The 19,298-nt window shown below is 41.6% G+C and overlaps 1 protein-coding gene across 4 annotated transcripts; it reads right to left on the minus strand.

Annotated features, from left to right (window-relative positions):
* Positions 1 to 525: 525 nt before the first annotated feature.
* Positions 526 to 18,394, minus strand: rilpl1 (Rab interacting lysosomal protein-like 1). 4 transcript variants are annotated; one of them, XM_069673647.1, is made up of 9 exons: positions 17,851 to 18,394; positions 13,211 to 13,358; positions 12,410 to 12,528; positions 11,976 to 12,221; positions 10,532 to 10,702; positions 8,319 to 8,369; positions 8,074 to 8,228; positions 7,687 to 7,791; positions 526 to 4,323 (listed from the first exon to the last, which is right to left on the minus strand). In XM_069673647.1, exons 1-9 carry the CDS (start codon positions 18,136 to 18,138, stop codon positions 4,191 to 4,193), a joined length of 1,416 nt encoding a protein of 471 aa, XP_069529748.1. In that variant the 5' UTR covers positions 18,139 to 18,394; the 3' UTR covers positions 526 to 4,190. The 4 variants fall into 4 exon arrangements, with proteins under 4 accessions (XP_069529748.1, XP_069529745.1, XP_069529747.1 ...); XM_069673646.1 differs by lacking the exons at positions 8,319 to 8,369; positions 10,532 to 10,702 and adding an exon at positions 6,629 to 6,716 and having other exon boundaries at positions 4,235 to 4,323; XM_069673644.1 differs by lacking the exons at positions 8,319 to 8,369; positions 10,532 to 10,702.
* Positions 18,395 to 19,298: the final 904 nt, after the last annotated feature.

Below are 19,298 nucleotides of genomic sequence, written 5' to 3' on the forward strand. Positions count from 1 at the left end.
TTTTGATTCCCTTTTTTGATTGAATAAAGAATATATGTATAATCAAGTATATATTCATGAAAGCAACTGTTATACTTAAAATTTCGACCTTTACTCCTCAACACTTCCCCTGTCACCTCTAACCGTAGCATTGTGTCACGTGTAAAAGGTTTTCACTAAACGGAGGGTTATTCCATTTTTTAGGTAGAACTAATGCAATAAAACCTGAGCGGCAAAACTGACCTGTTGGCCATTTTAGGAAAGATCTTCTCTGTTGTAGCGTTGAATAAATCTGAATGCTGGGGTTTAGGCATCGATGAATAAAGATGTAATATGCAAGAAAACAGAGTGGGCTTTTCATTTCTTCTCTAATAAGTTATAAAATATATATATATATATATATATAACTCAACTATCATTACATTTTGTTGCCTCAAGTTGCCGCCTGCCTACCTGAGCGTCATCCTGACCTCTTATCTAACACGATGAGTAACGAGCAGGTAAAAAAAAATCAGACAAACACCTGAAACATTTTGAGATGTTTTTATTATGGAGGAGACATTTAAATAGAAGCCAGCTCGTTTAATAAAGCACTGATTTATTTATTATATCTTTTAAATGTGCATTTTAATCAGGGAAACACACGAGGGAGGGTCATGACTTAAATAATGAGCTGAACAGACACGTTACCTTGTGTGACTTAATTTCCCTTTTTATGTTTCGCTGTTCAGATCCCTTTGACTTCCAGGTGTGATATGAAACATGAGACTATCCTGAAATAAATATCCTTGTTCTGTCTGTGAATGTGCAAAACAGAAGCTGCTTTGACTCTCATCATGAAAACAGTGTTCTTGTAATCTTACATTCATTTGTTCTTCCTCGCTGGGTGAGAGTAAATGAAGGTAAAGTGCCACTGATGAAACACACCCGTCCTCACGGCCTCTCAGGGGTGAAGACATGAGTCAGTGTTAAGTTTGAAGTCAAGGTGGAGAAGCAGAAGCTACGGAAGCAGAGAATGGCCGTGTTTTCAATTATTTTTTTAATCCCATCATGTTAGTTTTTAATAATACTTTATTATCAGGAGGTATCAAAACGACAATTTCTTTAGATAACGAGACAATTTATAATTAAATCTACTTTGTTTTTCTCAACACAAAATAATTTTTTTACAATACTTTTTTTTTTCCCAAGATAAATTATATTATCCAAGAAAATAACATTTTCTCAGGATAGGATCATTTATGATTACAAAGGGTAATTTGTTTACTCAAGATAATTTATCATTATTAAATATTTTTTCCCCTCGCGTTACTTTATCGCGAGGAGGTAAAGAGACAATTTATCACAAGACAAAAGAAAATGTTATCTCAAGATAATGTGATAATTAATCAGAAGAAAACAACTCGTTTTCTTGGCAGAAGAGTTGTTCTTCGACTTCGACTCTCAACAAAAGGACTTTCGTTTCCTCAAAATAACAAGATCATGATTAACAAATTTTTCCACCTAAAGATATAAAGTTACATTATAGCGAGGAATCAACTTTTTTATTTTGAGGTAACGAGATAATTTATCACAAGATAACGAGAGAAAGAAACAACTTCCATCCAGCCATTATCTCTATAGCGCTTATCCTGTTCGGGGCCGCGGTGGGGCTGGAGCCGATCCCAGCTGTCATTGGGCGAGAGGCGGGGTTACAACTGGACTGATCACCTGTCAATCACAGGGCTGACACATAGAGAGAGACAACCTTTCACACCTACGGGTTATTTTAGGGCATGACTTTGGACTGTGGGAGGAAGCAGGAGTACCCGGAGGGAACCCACACATGCATGGGGAGAACATGCAAACTCCACACAGAGAGGCCCACTACGTCTGAACCAGGGTTCGAACCAGGAACCTTTTCTAGCTGTGAGGCGACGTCACTAACCACTGCACCACTGCACCACCATGCAGCCCAAGAAACAACTTGTTGTCTGGTAATAAGGGGTTAATTATCTACCTCAAAATTAACAAAGCGTGTTTTCTTGTGATACTAAAATAACTTTATCATTAAAAAAATAATTGTCAGCACGTTTTTTCTTTGCTTCCGTATAAAGCAGCAACCACAACATTTTAAAAACGTAACGCACACTTCACTTTTATTTATGCTGTTTCACCATTTTAGAAATGAAGCTGGAACTCTTCAGACTTTAACACAATCTGAGTAAATCTTTACTTGTAGTGTAACTTCATGATTTTGACACTGTTTGAATAATTTGCTGGTTTTTATAACGCCAGACCATTCATGTATATGTTTCTGTCTTGGCCTTTATGGGCTTCCATACCTGCTACATTATAAATAAAACCTTTTACACAGCTTTTAAAACTTGAATATAAGCATCATTGGCTGACCCCCCCCCTTAATTGACGAGCTGCATAGTTTGAATTTGCAAAATGCTGGTGACCTACGAGCTGCACACATGAACCTTCAAATAAATTAAAGCTCTCGTTTTGTGGCTCAAGTCTCAAGAACAGGAAGTAGTTGTTGTTTTCTTTGCAGGTTTACCTTTTATATCTGCAGGGATCATAATATAACTCCCTCTTCTTTAAGTAGTGAGATTATGGGGCAGAATCTTGCAGCACGTTTTGCTTCCAGAGCCTTCATCTGTGTCGTACTTTTCACCCGCTTCTATTCACTCCGGACATTTACCAACAAACACTTTGATTGCAACAACTTTCTAATTTCCATCGTGCAACTTAATTTTACCCTCTCCTCCAGTGCGAACTGTAAGCCCTTCAAGAACCAAAGTATGTCCTCATTTAAGCTGCATTCAGACCAAACATAAAGCTTATTTTTCAAGTGATTAAATACAGATTTAATGCAAAGATGCAGTAGATGCAAACTAGTGTCTGCCTTCCGACAACTCAAAGTTCAGAAGGCCATGCAAGTTTCTGCTCAACTGGATCTAATGTTATACTCTGTTCAGCCCCTTTTCACACATGCACTTCTGACAATTTCAAGACAGTCTGCAGGAGAGGAGGCGGGGTCTCATGAGGCAGGACGTGACGTAAACAATTTCAGCGTCGGCCCTCACAGCCAGAAGCTCCTGACTCTCTTCGTCTCTCCAGTCTGCAGACATCTCTGCTTCAGTTGTCTTGTAAACGATCCTTCTTCTCCAAACTCGGATGTTTCTAATCATCCTGTTTGTGTCGCTCTTCTGGTTTCACACCGGTCACATGATAACGTTGCTCGCGGTGGATGTTCCTGACTATTACCTGCTGCGTTCACACATCGGCTCACCCCGACTTTTTGTGGACATTTCACTAGGAGGCTTGCAGGAAAAAGTCTGCAGAAAGTCAGTGCGAACAATTCAGCCGTTTGCGTTCACACATGCAGCCCAGCCTGGAAACTTTCAGGAGTGCAGTGCATGTGTGAAAGGAGCTTCGGAAACATTCACACACCCGTAGTACGACCTATTTTCCTGCCCGGAGAAAGATTACGACATGTGGACCGAAGGAGACGGATATCAACCTGTAAATGAGATGAGTTGCTAGAGCTGAAATGTTTCAATTTGAATAAAAGAAACGGATAAAAAAAGTCTTTCAGTGTTGAGATTCTCCTCATTTCGTTTCCTGTCAAACTGTTTCAATAAAGTTGTTTAAATAAATGTTTGTGGGCGCCCAGATCTCTAGGATTTAACTCCCTGACTTTACAGAGACAGAAAAAAAAAGGATGAAATTTGAGGGAAATACTTGGATCAAATAGTAGGTTCTGAAAATATGTGTTCGGTTATACTTCACTGCAAAACAAGTTAGCATTAGCTTTAATCCTGCTGGCTGTTAAGGCCTGATATTCACGGCTTTGCTTAATACTTCACAAACACTCCAGCGGTCGTGTTCTTGGAGAAGCGCTGGAGATGTTGCTTTATGTTTGGTCTGAACACGCCTTTAGTTTTACAGTCTGTATGTGCCTTCACTCTGAGATACATAGTACATTTCTCAGCTGTTTAAATAAACTTCTTTTTGGGAGGTTATACAAAAGTCTTTATCTAAACTGGAGAATCATTCAGGGTCGATCCGTTCACTCTTCATGTGTCGGCCTGCTCACATCGAGCGCATCAGATTTCAGTAGCAGTGTGAGTCTCTTAGTGGTGTTTTTGATTGCAGTCGATGCCTTTAAAGCCGGCCTGGAGTGATGGACATGGAGTGTTAAAGAGTTTCGAGTTTAATCCCTACATGTGCTGTAACGCCTCCTGTGCTTGTTCCGTGTACACCTCGTCCTTCCCCGCCCACGAGCCGAAACTGCCGTCGAACTGGCCGCCCCTCTGAGAGCTCCGCTGTTTGTCCCGGGAGAAGAAACTAAACCTGAGAGGAGAGGAGAGGAGAGGAGAGGAGAGGAGAGGGGAGGAAAGGAGAGGAGAGGAGAGGAGAGGAGAGGAGAGGAGAGAGGAGAGGAGAAGAGAGGAGGGGAGAGGAGAGGAGAGGACATTTACAGCTGTTCACAGTAGCATGATTGTCGTGTGCAGGAAATATAACTCATTTATAAAGCAGAGTTAGAGTGTTACATTTTACAACATCACAACATTAAGTGTTTATTATTTTGAGCAAATTAGTTGTGATACCTAAACTGTAACAAATAAAATTACATCATGGCATCAACCGGGAGCCCTGAGTGCTGTGGACAAAGTTAGATCATTAACGGTGGCTACATGTCGAAGAGCATGATATTAAAATGCAATTTGTTTACTTATGAAATTTTAAAGAGTGGTGTTTATCAGTGGAACAGCTTCAAAATCCTGTGTAGGCATATGAGTGCATACATCCAGGGACGTAAACACATGTGTGGTGTAAAAAAGAGGCAGATACCTCTGGAGAGTGGGGCGTCAAATGTAAATTAAGTAAGTCAGTTTTTGTTACCTATTGGTACAGTGTGTTCCCTCCACCTATGCCCAACTAATTTCCTATTTCCCGTGATCTATAAACACCTGACCTTGTCATGTGACCAATTACCCCAACACAATATACACCTTAGTGGTCAAAATGAATCAGACATTAGAACACAGTAAACACATGCTTAATTGGCTCCTACAGTTCCTCTTCGCAAAGAGTTTTTGTTTTAGCACATCTGCCTCCAGAAATGTAATTTAATTCACACAACTATCAGAATCAGTTTATTCATTTCTCCCTTTCATAACAAACTAAATCTGTAGCTTGCTCTTTATTGTATTTGTTTTTCTTCTACCTTCCTTTAACCCTTTGCAGCGTCTAAGGTGAAAGCTTCCCATGTTCATCTGTAAATAATTAAAGCTAATGTTACTTTTAAAAGAACAAAAATGTCTGTGTAAGAGCGAGGGTCTAAAAAAGTCATCAGATGTACTGCAATTATTATTTCTGTCTGTTTTATATGTGCACAGTGTTGTGAGGATGGACCTGCAGTAACACTGATGCTATGTGAAGTGCTGAATGTGAAGTTAATGCTTTTCTCAAATAAAGAATGAATTCATTATAAACTTCTCTCACTGTACGGCCGACTAAATGCACGAGCTCAACGAAAACATTAGCTTAAAAAACTTACAGAGGGGGCTGTTTCACATTTTAAGACATATATATATATAATGTTACAATGTCGGCTGTTCAGACTAAACGTGGGTGAAGTTTCAGATCTGTAGGTAAAAGTATGTTGGAGTAATCCCCAGGCTTCTCAGCTCAGTCTGCGGTGAACGCCAGCTTTCACACTGTTCTTTCTACGCGCAAGTCAGCAGGCTTCAGAGAGCTGGCCAATCAGAAGACAGCTGGATTGTAGGGGCGGGGTTTCTTAAAGGGACAGAGTCGTTTCACTCAGAGGCTGTATGAGGGCGCGCACAGAGCACCAGTGTGAGGAAACTTAGGAGTTCTTTTAACTTTAAATTATGCTAAGCTACTCAGCAGGAATCACAGCGTGAAATATGAAATTAGCATAATACCCTCCCTTAACATAAATAATCTACAAAGCCTATTATGTTACAAGTCAAACCATATTAAAGTAGTGAGCAAACAGAAAACACCTGTCGCTAATATTGAGCCATACAGTGCAGGGAGAGAGTGTTTAATTCACAGGCAGACTTCCCAAGCGTCTCCTGCTGTGTCAGCCGCGGCCCGGCGAGTCTAAGCAGCAGTGTAAGCAGTGATCCTGACAGCTGAGGCGAAAGGCGAGTTGTCTTTGTCGCTAATTTCCAGTGTTTACTAAGCACAGTTAAAGACACAGTGCTATGAACTGATTGTGTCCTCTATCATCCTTGTTATTTGTCAGTGCACAGATAATTCAAGTGTTTTTTAGTGTGAATATTAGATCAAAACTTTTTACTGTAATGAACTCATCCTTAGAATAAAACATGAGAGCTCAAAGCGCTTTAGTTTGTGAATTCTGCAGGATTATTTGGGTGAGTTTGGAGCCCGGAGAAAGATATTAATGTGGTCAATGAGGGAAAAGACAACAAAAGACTACATGTTAATATTCTGACTGGCTGATGTTTAATGATCCACACTAATAATAATAATCAGACAGCCCCACAATCAGCCAATCAGAATACTACAAAGGAGGGAAAAGGCAGGCCGACACATGCAGAGGGGGAGGGAGGCTGTTAGCTGAGGGAGTGACAGGCTCAGAAGCCAACCATGTAACGAGTCATACAAGCGATACGAGACGTCTGATTGGCTGTAAAGTGGGGTCATCTGGGATCAAACCAGCCGTCACCATTGGCATAATGGCTGTGAAGATCCTGTTACACAGACACACAGGCACAAACAGGAAGAGATATACAGAGAGAGGAGGGAGGGAGGGACGAACAGGGGGGGAGACAGGGACCACATCAACCTTTGACCTCTGATTGACCTCATGTAAAGATTAAATCAAGAGAAGTCATGCCGTGTGTTTTAGTGAAAGATAAAATGGGTGCAGGTATCAAGTGCACAACCTGAACCATGGCGACCAAAACATGCAGATGACTAACTGTGCACATCAGTGGCTGTAAATAAAGATGGACGACGCGTCTCCGCCTCCTCTTGTTGTAGAATGACAGGTCGGGACTGTGTCATTAAATGTATATAAAAAGACTGTTAACCACCTCTAATCAAAGCCCCTTACTAATGAAAAACATCAATCAATCATAGTGGCATCCCCAGGATGACGAAGAATGAAATCATTGAAGAATATTCAGCGTGCACACTTTGACCTCTGGCTTGAACCACTTCCGGTAAATTTCAGTTATCTGCTGTGTTTTCTCTGGTTTGTTTTTTCAGGCCAAACAGGAAGAAGAAAAACAGGAAGTGGACGTAAACATGAGCTGTGTCCAGTTATAATCACAGAAAGGTGTTCGTTTTGGTTAAACTATTTTGTGGATATATTCTGCTCCTTGTTTTCTTTTATGTATGATGACATTTTGTTGATCTACTTTTGTCAATAATAAATAAATAAATATGCAACACAACAGTTTCTCAAAAGTAAACCAGACACAGAGCTCAAGTTACAAGCCCTGAACTAGCCCCAAGAGCTCCGAGTGAGGAGACGTTACTTCCCTTTAAAGAAGAGGCTTGAGTCTTCAGGAGGAGCATGCAGGCACCTTTTAAAAGAAGCATTTATCCAGCGCATGCAAAGCAATCTGACTTGAGGAATCTCAAAGTGAGGTTGTTTGTGAGTGTTTCCTTAAGCAGACGCTCCGGTGTGTGTCTGCAGGTGTGAGGTCAACTTACAGGCGTTTGATTCCAGACTCCGGCTGCGCAGACGATCGGGAGCGAGTCCTCAGCTCAGGCGAGGGAGACGGAGAGGAAGTTACAATGTCTTCTTCTGTCTCATCACTGGAAACATGGAAACATGATCAATAACAAAGCCACAATTATGCTACTTTAAGAATATATCTCCTCAGATTAACATACAGTGCGTAAATGACTGTGGCAAAGGCTGTATATAAGAGGAGGACGTAGCCTCCATGCCTCCTGAAAAGTGAGGTAGAAGTGGAACAGCATTCTTTCTCATGGCCAGCAGGGGGCGTCTGCACGGGTTGCAAAAGAAGTCCGATTGTACAGAGGCCTATGATGAAATTGGCCTCTTCTTTCACACAGTCACTGTCCTGTGCGTACCTCTTGTAGTAGGCCAGCTCCTCCTGCAGCATGAAGACTTTGGCCTTGAGCTCGTTCCTCTCGTGGAGGACGTCCCTCAGCTCCTGCAGGGTGAACCGGGGCCGGTTGGGGTCCTTTGGGTCCAGGCCTCCCGACTCCTCCTCGCACAGCGCCTCCTGCCGAGAGACAAACGCATCACTAAGAGGAAACGAAACCAGAGAGAAGGAAGGAAGGAAGGAAAGAGGGCGGGAAGGAGGTGAGGATACCTTGGTAAAATATTGGAACACAGCAGGCATGTCCTCATCGCACATCGCCTCCTGGTGGCAAACGTTGAAGTCTAAGTCAGACATCAGGCCTTGTTCCAATACATTGGCCCTTCCCTCCTCCCTTAAAGCTACAACTCTGTTTCGTTTTTCAACTCAGCACACTCGAGACATTCGCTGTGTGTCAAACACCTGCAAGACTTCAACAACACATGCAGCTGACAGACGTTACTCATGCACTGAGCAAAAAACTACTCTTAAAAATCATTCTATCAACAAGATAAAGTCCAACTGAAATCGCATTTATTAATCCATTTATGTCGTCATTTGTTCTGAATTTATTATCAACTATTTTGCTTTGAACAGGGAACAGTTGCTTTATTACTTCTTTTTCCTCCCACTCAGCTAGAGGGGCGTGTCTGTGTTTGATTGACAGCTGCTGGCAGGCTGAGCGCATCGGGGGACAAAGGGGGATCGTCTTATATTCGAGGTCTAGACTTTTAAATGCCATTATTACACGGGTGTGTTAAATACTTCATTCTGATTGGTTAACTGTTATTTCTCAATTACAGACCGTTGCTATGAAGAACAGACCGTTGCTAGGGGTTCGGCTCTAATCACACAATCCTGTCAGGGTTCCATTCCGCGATAACACTACTCATGCCACTACTACTAACGTTACTTATCAGTAAAGCAAGTGTACCCCTCATGACTGAGGCCACACGGTGATCGTCTGGAACAAAGTGGATCAAACGTAGGCCAAGCTAACCAACAACTGAGGCGGAGCTATGACGGAGCTATGATGCTAATTAAAGATAATAATCATACAGAAAACTCATTAAACAACCGTCCAGCAGCCAAGAAATAAGGTGTCACAGAGGGTAATGTCCGAAGACGGCGAGCCCAAAAAGATGCTAACAGTCTTAGCTAACAGATGCTAACAGAGAAAAACCTCAAAGCGGCCGCTTCCAAGAGACTGACAGGAGAGTGTGTACACGCTTATTCGATGGATGGCCTAATGACTAATAGATGACAAGTTATTAGAATTTCAGGTTATTGGTGCTTTCATTTACACTTGGATTACATTTTATTTCATTTAAATCTGACAATTTCATCTAAAAGATATTGAAGCCATGATTATCTATACCGCTTATCCTGTTCATGGTCACATGGGGGCTGGAGCCTATCGCAGCTGTCATTGGGCGAGAGGCGGGGTTACATCTGGACTGATCACCAGTCAATCACAGGGCTGACACACAGAGACAGACTACCTTTCACGCTCACACCTACGGGCAATTTAGAGTCACCAATGAACCTAACGAGCATGTGTTTGAACGCATGCACAGGGAGAACATGCAAACTCCACACAGAAAGGCCCCCTAAATCTGAACTGTTGAGGTTGTTTTCTTTATAAAAATAAGATTTTTCCAAATTTAATTTTTTCCAAATATTAGACTTGAAAGCGGGTCGTCTTATATTCAGACCAAAGCGGTTTTTATCCTTTCTTTAATTTGCCTCTTGTGATTAAAATATCTCTTTCAAGAGTGACCTCATCTTTCCAACCAGGAACAACACAAACAAAACAAACTGTTTATCACACACTAAAAAAGAGTAAACCTAACGTGTGGTTAGTACGTAATACAAGGCCATACAGAGAGATCTATGTATGATGCATAATCAGGCAATTTTAAGCAATTTGATTGGCTGAATGGAACAAGTTCTCCGCCTACAAAGACTAAAGAATGAATGCAAAGATAAGGGGGCACCATCTTGCAAGAAAAAATTCCCCTGTTAGAGTTTCTGTTTCATGTTTCTCACAGGACAACAAAGGACACGTGACTTACAGACATGCAGATTCATTTCAGTTGGACTTTGATCTACCGTCTCTACTGTCAGTGTCTCAGGATCATTGTGCTTTAAAGGGCAACTTCAAGTGCGGTTAGCGGCCGAGCGGCTGGCGGATCTATATTTAGAAAGGTCATCGGTGCAGTGGTCCAGAAAGTCTCACCCAGTTGGCTGACCAGCGTGAAATCCTACTGACACTGTGTGTTAGTTTCTCAACACCCATGCAGAGCCACTTCAGCGCTTCTCATGGGTCTTTGGGATGTTAGTCTGCTAGCTTGTTTGGTCTCTACTGACGGGGTTGTTCTGAGGTCTGGAGTTAGAGGCGGGACAATCACACCACTCTGGTTCACTAACTAGCACTTCTGTATTACCCAGAGCAGCACTGCTTCGTCCTCAGCCTCCTCATCCTCGTGTCCCTCCGGGCTGAGGGAGCCGGGCAGGGGTTGTGGGGGAGGGTCAAACCCCCCCAGCACCAGCTCAGAGGGGTCAGGTCTGTCTGACCAGCCCTCTGCACCCACCAACACTGACGCAGCTTTAACACGCTGATGGAGTAAAAGACACTTTAATAACTGTTTACAAAGACGTCCTTCTGATGATGTGTTGTGTTTGCTGTGTGTGGAAAATTACTGGTTATCATCATTGTTTTAAAACTAGAACTTACACGTAGTCGGCTGTGTGACTCTGTCGCTGCACTTATTATATCAGTATTTCTAACACAGTTTAACACTTTTTTAAAGAACATGAATTTGCTTCAGCTACAGCCAGAAGAAAAGTTAGCTTAGCTTAGCTTTAAGACTGAAAACAGGGGGGGAAATCTAGCCTGGCTCTGCCCAAAGGTAATCTGATAACCAGAAACTCTAAAGCTCTTTTTACACTGCGGTTCTGCCTCAGTGCTGCAACGAAGCTCCGCCGTGATGCAGCCTTTGCCACTTTACATTGGACCAAGCAACGCCGGCGTAGACCCGCCGCAGTGTGTGTTTTTACAAAGCGTTCTGGCGTTGAGGAAGCAAAACGTGCGCGAGGTGTAAACAAACATTGCGTGCTTCAAATACACACACACGGCGCTGTTCCGCCCTGCTGGCTCCGCTGTTTACAAAGACGCTGTTTCGCCTCTGTCACTGCCTCAGATGCTGTCTCAGAGACAGGACGACTTCGCCCCACCATTCCGCCTCCGTGCGTTTTACATAGACGACGGAACATCCCGCCTCAAACTGGCGGTGTAAAAGGGGCTTAAAACTCACCAATAAACGTGATCTATCTCGTCTCTAACAAAGGTTTGATGGCGGGTTATGTGTCGGAACGAGGCAGATGTTTTACCTTTGGACAGAACCAGGCAAGGTGTCTCCCCAGATTTTATTCTTTACACAGAGCGAATATAAACGTCTCTTTGCCGTAGCTTCATGGTGAACAGACAGACGGGGATTTTCATCTAACTTTTGGCAAGAAGTTTTCGGGATATTCTTAAATCCTTAGAAAAAAGTCACAATTAAGAAACATTAAGAGAGAAAGGGGATGACAGTGGATAATGGATTAGATTTTAACCTACAGTGCAATGTGGATTTATAGAGCTAAATGATTGATGAGGATTGGTTATATTTGTTAAATTCTTTTGGATTACATCCCAACAGCATCAATAAATTAAAAAAAAGGTAGTTTGATGCTGTCAGCCATGACACAATGCGCTGTGTGTACTTTCAAAACATAGTTTAATCTCACATTTTTCCTAAGTAACCTGACCCAGCTTTCAGATAGATAATAAGTGTTTTCATTATTTAACTACATGTAGCTTCTGTAATCGTATCTGAGCTTTGTTACCTCTGCAGGTGAAGGGGGCTGAGGAGGGGGTTCCTCAGGGTTCTGCGCAGGCAGGTCTCCTTGAAGTCGCTCCCTCAAGCGTTGCACTTCCTGCCGTAGGGCGCCGACTTCCTGTCCCCGCGCCTGAGCACCGGCCTCCAGCTCCACCTTCTGCTCGATCAGAGCTTTGCCCTGAGCCTCCACCACCGAGATCTTGTGCCGCAGGTCGTGGTTGATTTTCATGAGGCGAGACTGCTGCTGCTGGAGCTGCAGAGACACAAACAGAGGAGTAAACGTAACAATGTGCCCCAGCTTCTACAAACAGATACACGCAGCTACATCAGATAACTACAGTCAATAACCAGGTGACGTCTCTGAGGACTGAAATTCCTCGTGCAGCTTTAAGCTAAAACATCACATGCAGCTCCGTCCAGAGTGGGACATTGTCGTCTTACTGCTTCTATGTCCTCGTTCTTCAGCGTCAGCTCTCTGTCTTTAGCTCGAATCTCGTCTCTCTGCTTGTCCACCACTTCTTTCAGCTTCTTCATCACCTGCTTCTCTCTCTCCGTCATACCTGGACAAAAGGTTGGGAGGAGGGAGGGAACGCATGAAAACAAAAACAGCATATTTTCTAATGTGAGAAATATTTTGCATTCTTTATAATCTGTTTCAAGTGGAGGGGAAAAGTGCAGAGCGAGCCATGATTTATGTGCAGTAATTCCAGTGTGTGTGTGTGTGTGTGTGTGTGCGTGTGTGTGTGTGTGTGTGTGTGTGTGTGAGTGTAGCAGGTGTGCTGGCACACTGAGGCTGGTCTGTCCACAGTGTGTCAGAGTGACTGCGTCCTCTGTGTGAAACCACCAGAGAGCCTCTGATGCAGAGACAAGACTGGCTCTCCGTCAGATACCAGAGAAGGCTTCCTTTGTGTGTACGTGTGCATTTGTGTGTGTACGTGTGTGTGCATTTGTGTGTGTATCCGTGTGTGTGTTTGACTGTTTGCATGACAGAGAGGGAGAGAGGGAAAGTGTAATGTCAATGCAAAAAGAGAAACGTTTTTTTCTGGTCTTCAGCTGTCAAGATCTTGCAAACAAATGAAGTTCAAAGCTCAAATAAACCTTTAAAAAAATAGAACTACTTCCTGTAGAAGCAACAGAAACATCCCGTCTCCACTGTGGCTCTAATTTAAAACAGTGAAGACATTTATAAGCGTGTAAAGAGATGACTTAAAGCGTGTGTGTGTTTGGAGCAGCTGTCCTCACCCTCGTGCCTCTGCAGGTCCTCCTCACTCATGGGGTCTTTGATGGACATGTTGGTGAGGAGGCTTTTGTTCTCCTCCTGCAGCTGAGCGATCTGAGTGAGGAGGTCCTGAGCTTCTCCTCTCCACACGTCCTCCACCAGCTCCAGCTCCTGTAAACACACAGGAACACACATTTAACGTCATCATGCTTCACTGAGCACCTCTACGTCTCATGTAGGGAAGACACCTCATCTCAGTAGGTGATGGATTATAGTGAAACATTTTAATCATGTACTTCTTATTTACAGGATTATTTCCATGTTATGCACTTTAATCCACTTAATATTTTATGCAAATAATGCTCATTTATTAAACAGAACTCTGACCGGGACCATTTGTTTTCAACACAGGGCTTCTTCTTGTCGTGTAGTATTTTCAAAGTGTGGTTTTATTAAAGGGTCTGAACACTTTTCCAACACTGGATTTGATTCCCTCAGGTTTAAACATGTCGATTTTGGCAGCATATATTTCACAACGTGTCCTGTGTGGAAACATCTGCATTTCATTTGATTCTCCTTTGATTTGTTTCTAAATTTTTGTCGCGTTTTAAGTCGAGAAAAGCTCCATAATACTCTGATATGTGATTGACTCACACATGAAGACATAACACGCCTGTTCAGCCATGAAAAGCACGGATTACTATGTGACTAAATGAGCGAGTCAAGAACTGGAAAAGAGGTGACGTCTTTAACTTTAAACTTTAATCGAGGCTTTCATCCAACCGACGATCTAAACTTCTAAATGATTCAGTTTTACTGTCGTTGAAGACCAAAAGAAGCCGCACATTATCACAAAACATTCTTAAATTTCTTCCTTTGTTAACTGATAATCTGAAACTGTAACGTAAATAAAGCTGCCAGATATCTGCAGCGCAGTAAAAAGTGCAATATTTCCATTTAAAATGCAGTGGGAGAATAAGTGAGCACTTCCTGTTTATTTCAGCCGCACATGATGCCAGCCGATGGTGATTCTGATCCTGACTCAGCAGGAAAATGTTTCTCATCTCACACTTCAGTTATATTTGACAAATGTGTGATTGTTTCCTGTTAGTCATCAGATTATAGGAAGGAGGCAGGATTACACAATCTGCATTGAATCAGTCCTGCAGACTCAAAAACCAAGGATTCATAGCTCAAAGGTAAAAGAAGAAATGTGTTTTAACTGATTTAAGTATGACAGAGCTACGTCTCACTGCTCGAGTGCTGTAGGAGTAAAGGGAGTCTATATATCAGCATATGATCACCTCTGAGAAGCCTCCAAAGTGCGTCCAATAAAACTGTTCCACTGACAGGCTCAGGTTGTTATTAAGACTGTCTGACAACTTTACAGGAAGTGCTGCTACTGAAATAACAGCAGTTACATCGTTCTCTTCAAACCCACCAAACTCCACTGACAAAAACAGTCATTTGAGCTGACAGAACACAGAGTTACTCTCTGACCACTGCTTTCATTTGTTTGTGTTATTGTGGGATTAAGAGGTTTTAAGGGGTCAGTTCGGCTCCAACACAATGTTTGTGTAACACACTAAACACACAAAAAAGGTCCAAATTGTGCCTCATTTTATGAGGAAATTCTGAATAATAGTTATAAGCAGGCAGGTCGAGTCAAGCAGTATTTTACTGCAGTTCAGAACCTACGGTTTGGGCCCCCGCAAAGGGTCACCAGAGAACTCTAAGGGGTCGTGAGATGATTAACGGGAGAGAAAAGAAGAAGAAGGAAGTAGGGGTGCAACGATTAGTCGACATTATCAACAAAAAACGATGACAGAATTAGTCGCCAATGAATTAAATATTCTATAATTAGTTGGTTACGTCCTCACGCATCGTTTTCCGGAGCTGAGTCGCTGAAGGGTGAGCCATCTCACAGCCTTACTATCTCTGCTGAGAGTTGTTCATGCAAAACAGCAACCGGGAAGCAACAGGTAAACAAAATATAGTGAAATGTCGGCGGCCAATACAACACATGGCGTCCTAAAACGTGTAAAGTCTGGGAGCATTTCAGCCTCAGCGCTGCAGAGAAAAGGATCGCCTGCAGGATCTGTAAAGAGGACCTTGTTTATCACGGGAGCACGTCGGTGATGTGAGAAGGAGCGATGGACTTGTGTTTGATTTGATGTATTGTTTATACTTTGTCATTGTTTTTAAACGGACAAAAACGTTTTATTTCTCTTGTGTATCAGTAGGAGCCAAATCAGCAGCAAAGGTTATTAAAAGAAATATTTTATGAATAAAGAACTCTTATTGATTGTATTTCTTGTTAGTTAGCACGTGATTAAAAGAATGAAGTCGATTAATTGTTTCAATAATCAATGACTAGTCGACTATCAGAAGAGTTGGAACCCGTGAAAGAAACAAAGCTTTTTTGGACTTTATCCCCAATTTTTTACTGTTTTTATTTAAAATTAGATAAATGACGTCTTTGTCAGAAGTTTACGTCTCTTTGATCAAACTGAAAACGACACAGACGTGTAAAATGTTACAGGAGCAACACGCTGGTTATTTTGTAGGACGACAAAACATTAGGAACACCTGATGAACGTTGTTCTTTATAAGCTGATCATCTGTTTCTTTGATGTAGAATCTTAATCTTTATGTAACCACAGCTGTCAGATAATGTTCAGATGCTGATCACTCTAAACAGACAGATCCTTCAGGATATATTGTGGTTGTTGTAAAGCTCAGAGTCAGTCTGCTCGCTGCTATAAACAAGTGTATGTGTGAGTTTCTCGTGACGGTGACGGAGCGGCGGTAAACACTGATTAACCGGGTCTCGTGAGTGTGATAAAGAGGATTTCTCTGCTCTGACTGAGAGCGCAGAGTCAGTTTACGGAGCAGATTTTCTCACGGAAAACGTCACAGCTGCAGCTTTGCGTCTCCTACGTACGAGTCAGGGAGGGTCAGCAGTTGTTCTCCTACTTATTTATTGATCCAAGATCCAAAGGTTTTACTGTCACATGCTGGAAAGGAGAAAGCACATTCTGCTACAAAGGCAGAGTCCAATAAAGGATGTTTAAAGAGAAGCAAGAATCAGAAGTATAGAGGAGACGTTAGAAGGGTTAGAAGAGTTCTTTTAAATTAGAAATATTTCACATAATTAAAATACATTTCTGCAAACTAATAAGCCCTTTATTATCATGTACATGAATATATTATTAGATACACGCTCACAGGTGGTGAAAGAAATAGTACATCAAGGTAAAAGTTCTTGCTGTACAAAAAGGTACGGAAGCCCAAAGCGGACATGCATCCATACATTTTATTTGTTCTGTTTTCCCGTCATAAGTAATTTCCGGTTCCTGTGTCGAGATCTCGACTTATTTATCTCGTTATCTCGAGATAACAAAGCTGGTTTTCTCTTGATAACAGGATCATTTTCTGTCGATGTAGAAAACAGACTGTGATGCTACAGAGCAGGACATGCTGCCATCGCCCACACTGATGAGGTCAGTTAAGCCTGATTCTATGTTTGTTTTGTGCTTCTGCAGCTCTGGGGAAACAGGTTATGATCATCTGACATTACGCTGGTGCGGCTTTGTTATCTCGAGATAAATAAGTCAAGGACTCGAGAAAACAACCAGAAATGACTCGCTATCACGGGGAAACGTGTATGGAGCCTTCAGGAGATGAAACCTCTTTTAATCTCATGCAGAAAAGATAATAATTAGTGCACAAAAGCCTAGTAGTAGTAGTTGTTGTTGTTGTCGTAGTAGTTATAGTACCAGTAGTAGCGGGCCATGACCTCATGTCACAGCCAGCAGACCTGAAACAGTCTGATCAGCTACTGAAAACAACCTGCGAGGGGCCTTTAATCTGTGACAATGCATCACTTATAATAAGCTGATTGTATATAAACTATAGCAGTTACATAAATACAGTGAAGTAAAATTGCAAAGTGATTTAGAAGTATAAAGTAGAATCAATTGGATATACTTAAAATAAAGTAAATGTACTTATTTACTTTCCAACACTGCTCACAGAGGCTAATTCTCTGCTTTAACTTTTATATATTTTCAATGCAGGACTTTAACTTGTAATGGAATATCTTTAAAGTTTGGTACTGGTACTTTTTCTTTAGTAAAAAAATCAGTCCTTTAAAATAGATTAAGTTACAGTAACTTTGTGTCCTTGTAGCCCTTGGTTTGTTTATTTCAGGCAAAGAACAACTCAATGATTGAAAATAAATCTGCAGCTTTAATTTGTGTAATAAATGTATTATCAGTGGGGAAATAAGTAGAAGTAAGTACAGGTACCAATACTGCTCTATCACAAGTAAAAAGTATACAAGTATATTATATTATATTTTTTATATTTAACAGCTTTTTAATGTTGCTGCAGGTGGAGGTTGAGCTCATCTGAATCAATGTACAGTTGAATCTCAAGCACAGTGTCATGTATTGCTCAGGTTTTGTTTATTATTAAAACTTAATTAGTAAAGTTACTCCTGCTGTCAGATCAAGTTATAGAATAAAAAGTAAAGTGTTTTCCCCTTAAATTAAAGAACCCAATTAGAGTTAAAATATCAAACATTGTTCTAAGTAACAGCAGAATAATTAACTTCGCAGGCCCGGGGATCATTCAGGCCTGTGATTTTGCACTGACAGACCTTCCTGTGCTTCTTGTCCTTCTCCAGCCGGTCTATCCGCTCCAGCCGCAGCTTGTCCAGCTCCAGCCGCAGTTCCTCGGTGTCTGGGCTGATGTTGTTCCGGCTCACCATCACCTCCAGGATCTCCAACACCCGCACCACTTTGGGCATCAGCCGTGACAGAGCCTCGCAGCCGTACTGATCTATAATCCGCTCGAACTCCTGGCCCACCACCGCGGCGATGTCGTACACGTCCATCACCGTGAGGTCGGCCACATTCTTCTCCAGGGCCGAGTCGGACTCCTCCATGTCGGGATAGTTCGGCCCTGCCCGGCTTCCTATTATGTTTCCTCCGCTACAGCAAAACTTCCTTCCCCTGGAAGAACAATTCTGCTAAGTTAGCTAAACTCTGCCGCTTAACGTTTATAAACCATAAACAAATACACCGTCAAATAGCATAAAACACCGTAACTATCGCTTGTCCATCACTAACGGTTGAGTCCGCGCTGTAGTTTGATTTATTAGAGATAAATATCGGCTGTGGCCCATCGCTGTCCTGCCTGTCCTGTCCCTCTGCAAGCTAGTGACCAACATTGTCAAGTCTGCCATATTGAAACTGAATACTTCCGGCTCCACGTTTCAAAATAAAACCAGTGTTTACGAATGTGCAGCAAAAATTTTTTTCCTTTTTAATACAAATACGACTACTACAACAACAAATAATGCTAATAATAATGTCAATAATGGTTAAACTATCACTTATACTACTACTTATGATAATAATGTTACTATTACACATTTAAAGAATCAGTACGCAAAGGTTTTAGTATTTATACAGTTCACTAGTTTAACTATCATTCCATGCTAACACTTTCCTTCATAATTGAACTTGTATAAGATTTTGAATGCAGGACTTTAACTAGAAAGAGTTTTTCCAAACTAGGAAGGGCAGTAGAACTTTAAAGTGTTAATTACTGCTTTATAGTAAATATAGTAACTTCTTTTAGTAAATGTTTATGCGGATTTTCATGCACTGACCTGCTGACCTGATCTACAACCACAGTGTGAAAACTTGTTATTCCTCTACCTGATATAATTTATTGTTATTTAATGTTTGTTATGTGTACCTCTGGAAAGACAAATAAAGTGAAAATGTGTAATGATTTATTACACTGACCATGATTACTCACGTATAACATTCACTTTACTGTGTACTCGGGCAGCTGAAGTAGCCCATGTAATGTTTTACTGGTTTAAATATTTAACAATGTAAAATGGGACTAATCTCCGAACTAAAAAATCCATCCATGCATCTTTTACCATGGTCTGGAAACATTTGCTTTATCGAAGAGTTGCATATTTTTACCAAGTAATCATAAAGTTCTGTGCTTTTATTTTGAATGTAACAGTATCTACTTCCGGTATCTTTCTGTCGTATCTTCTCCTAATTTGACGCAGCTCCACTTTGG

Source organism: Semicossyphus pulcher, unplaced genomic scaffold (genome assembly GCF_022749685.1).
Source record: "Semicossyphus pulcher isolate SPU_LCO1_2020_fin unplaced genomic scaffold, fSemPul1.0.p SCAF_22, whole genome shotgun sequence".
Lineage (NCBI taxonomy): Eukaryota > Metazoa > Chordata > Actinopteri > Labriformes > Labridae > Semicossyphus > Semicossyphus pulcher.

Excerpts from the sequence above, each read along its gene's own strand:
- rilpl1 (XM_069673647.1), bottom strand. The coding sequence starts at position 18,138 with ATGGAGGAGTCCGACTCGGCCCTGGAGAAGAATGTGGCCGACCTCACG. Across the intron at positions 12,222-12,409 it reads AGAACGAGGACATAGAAGCA|CTCCAGCAGCAGCAGTCTCG; the intron begins GTAAGACGACAA and ends GTGTCTCTGCAG. Across the intron at positions 10,703-11,975 it reads AGCCCCCTTCACCTGCAGAG|CGTGTTAAAGCTGCGTCAGT; the intron begins GTAACAAAGCTC and ends TTACTCCATCAG.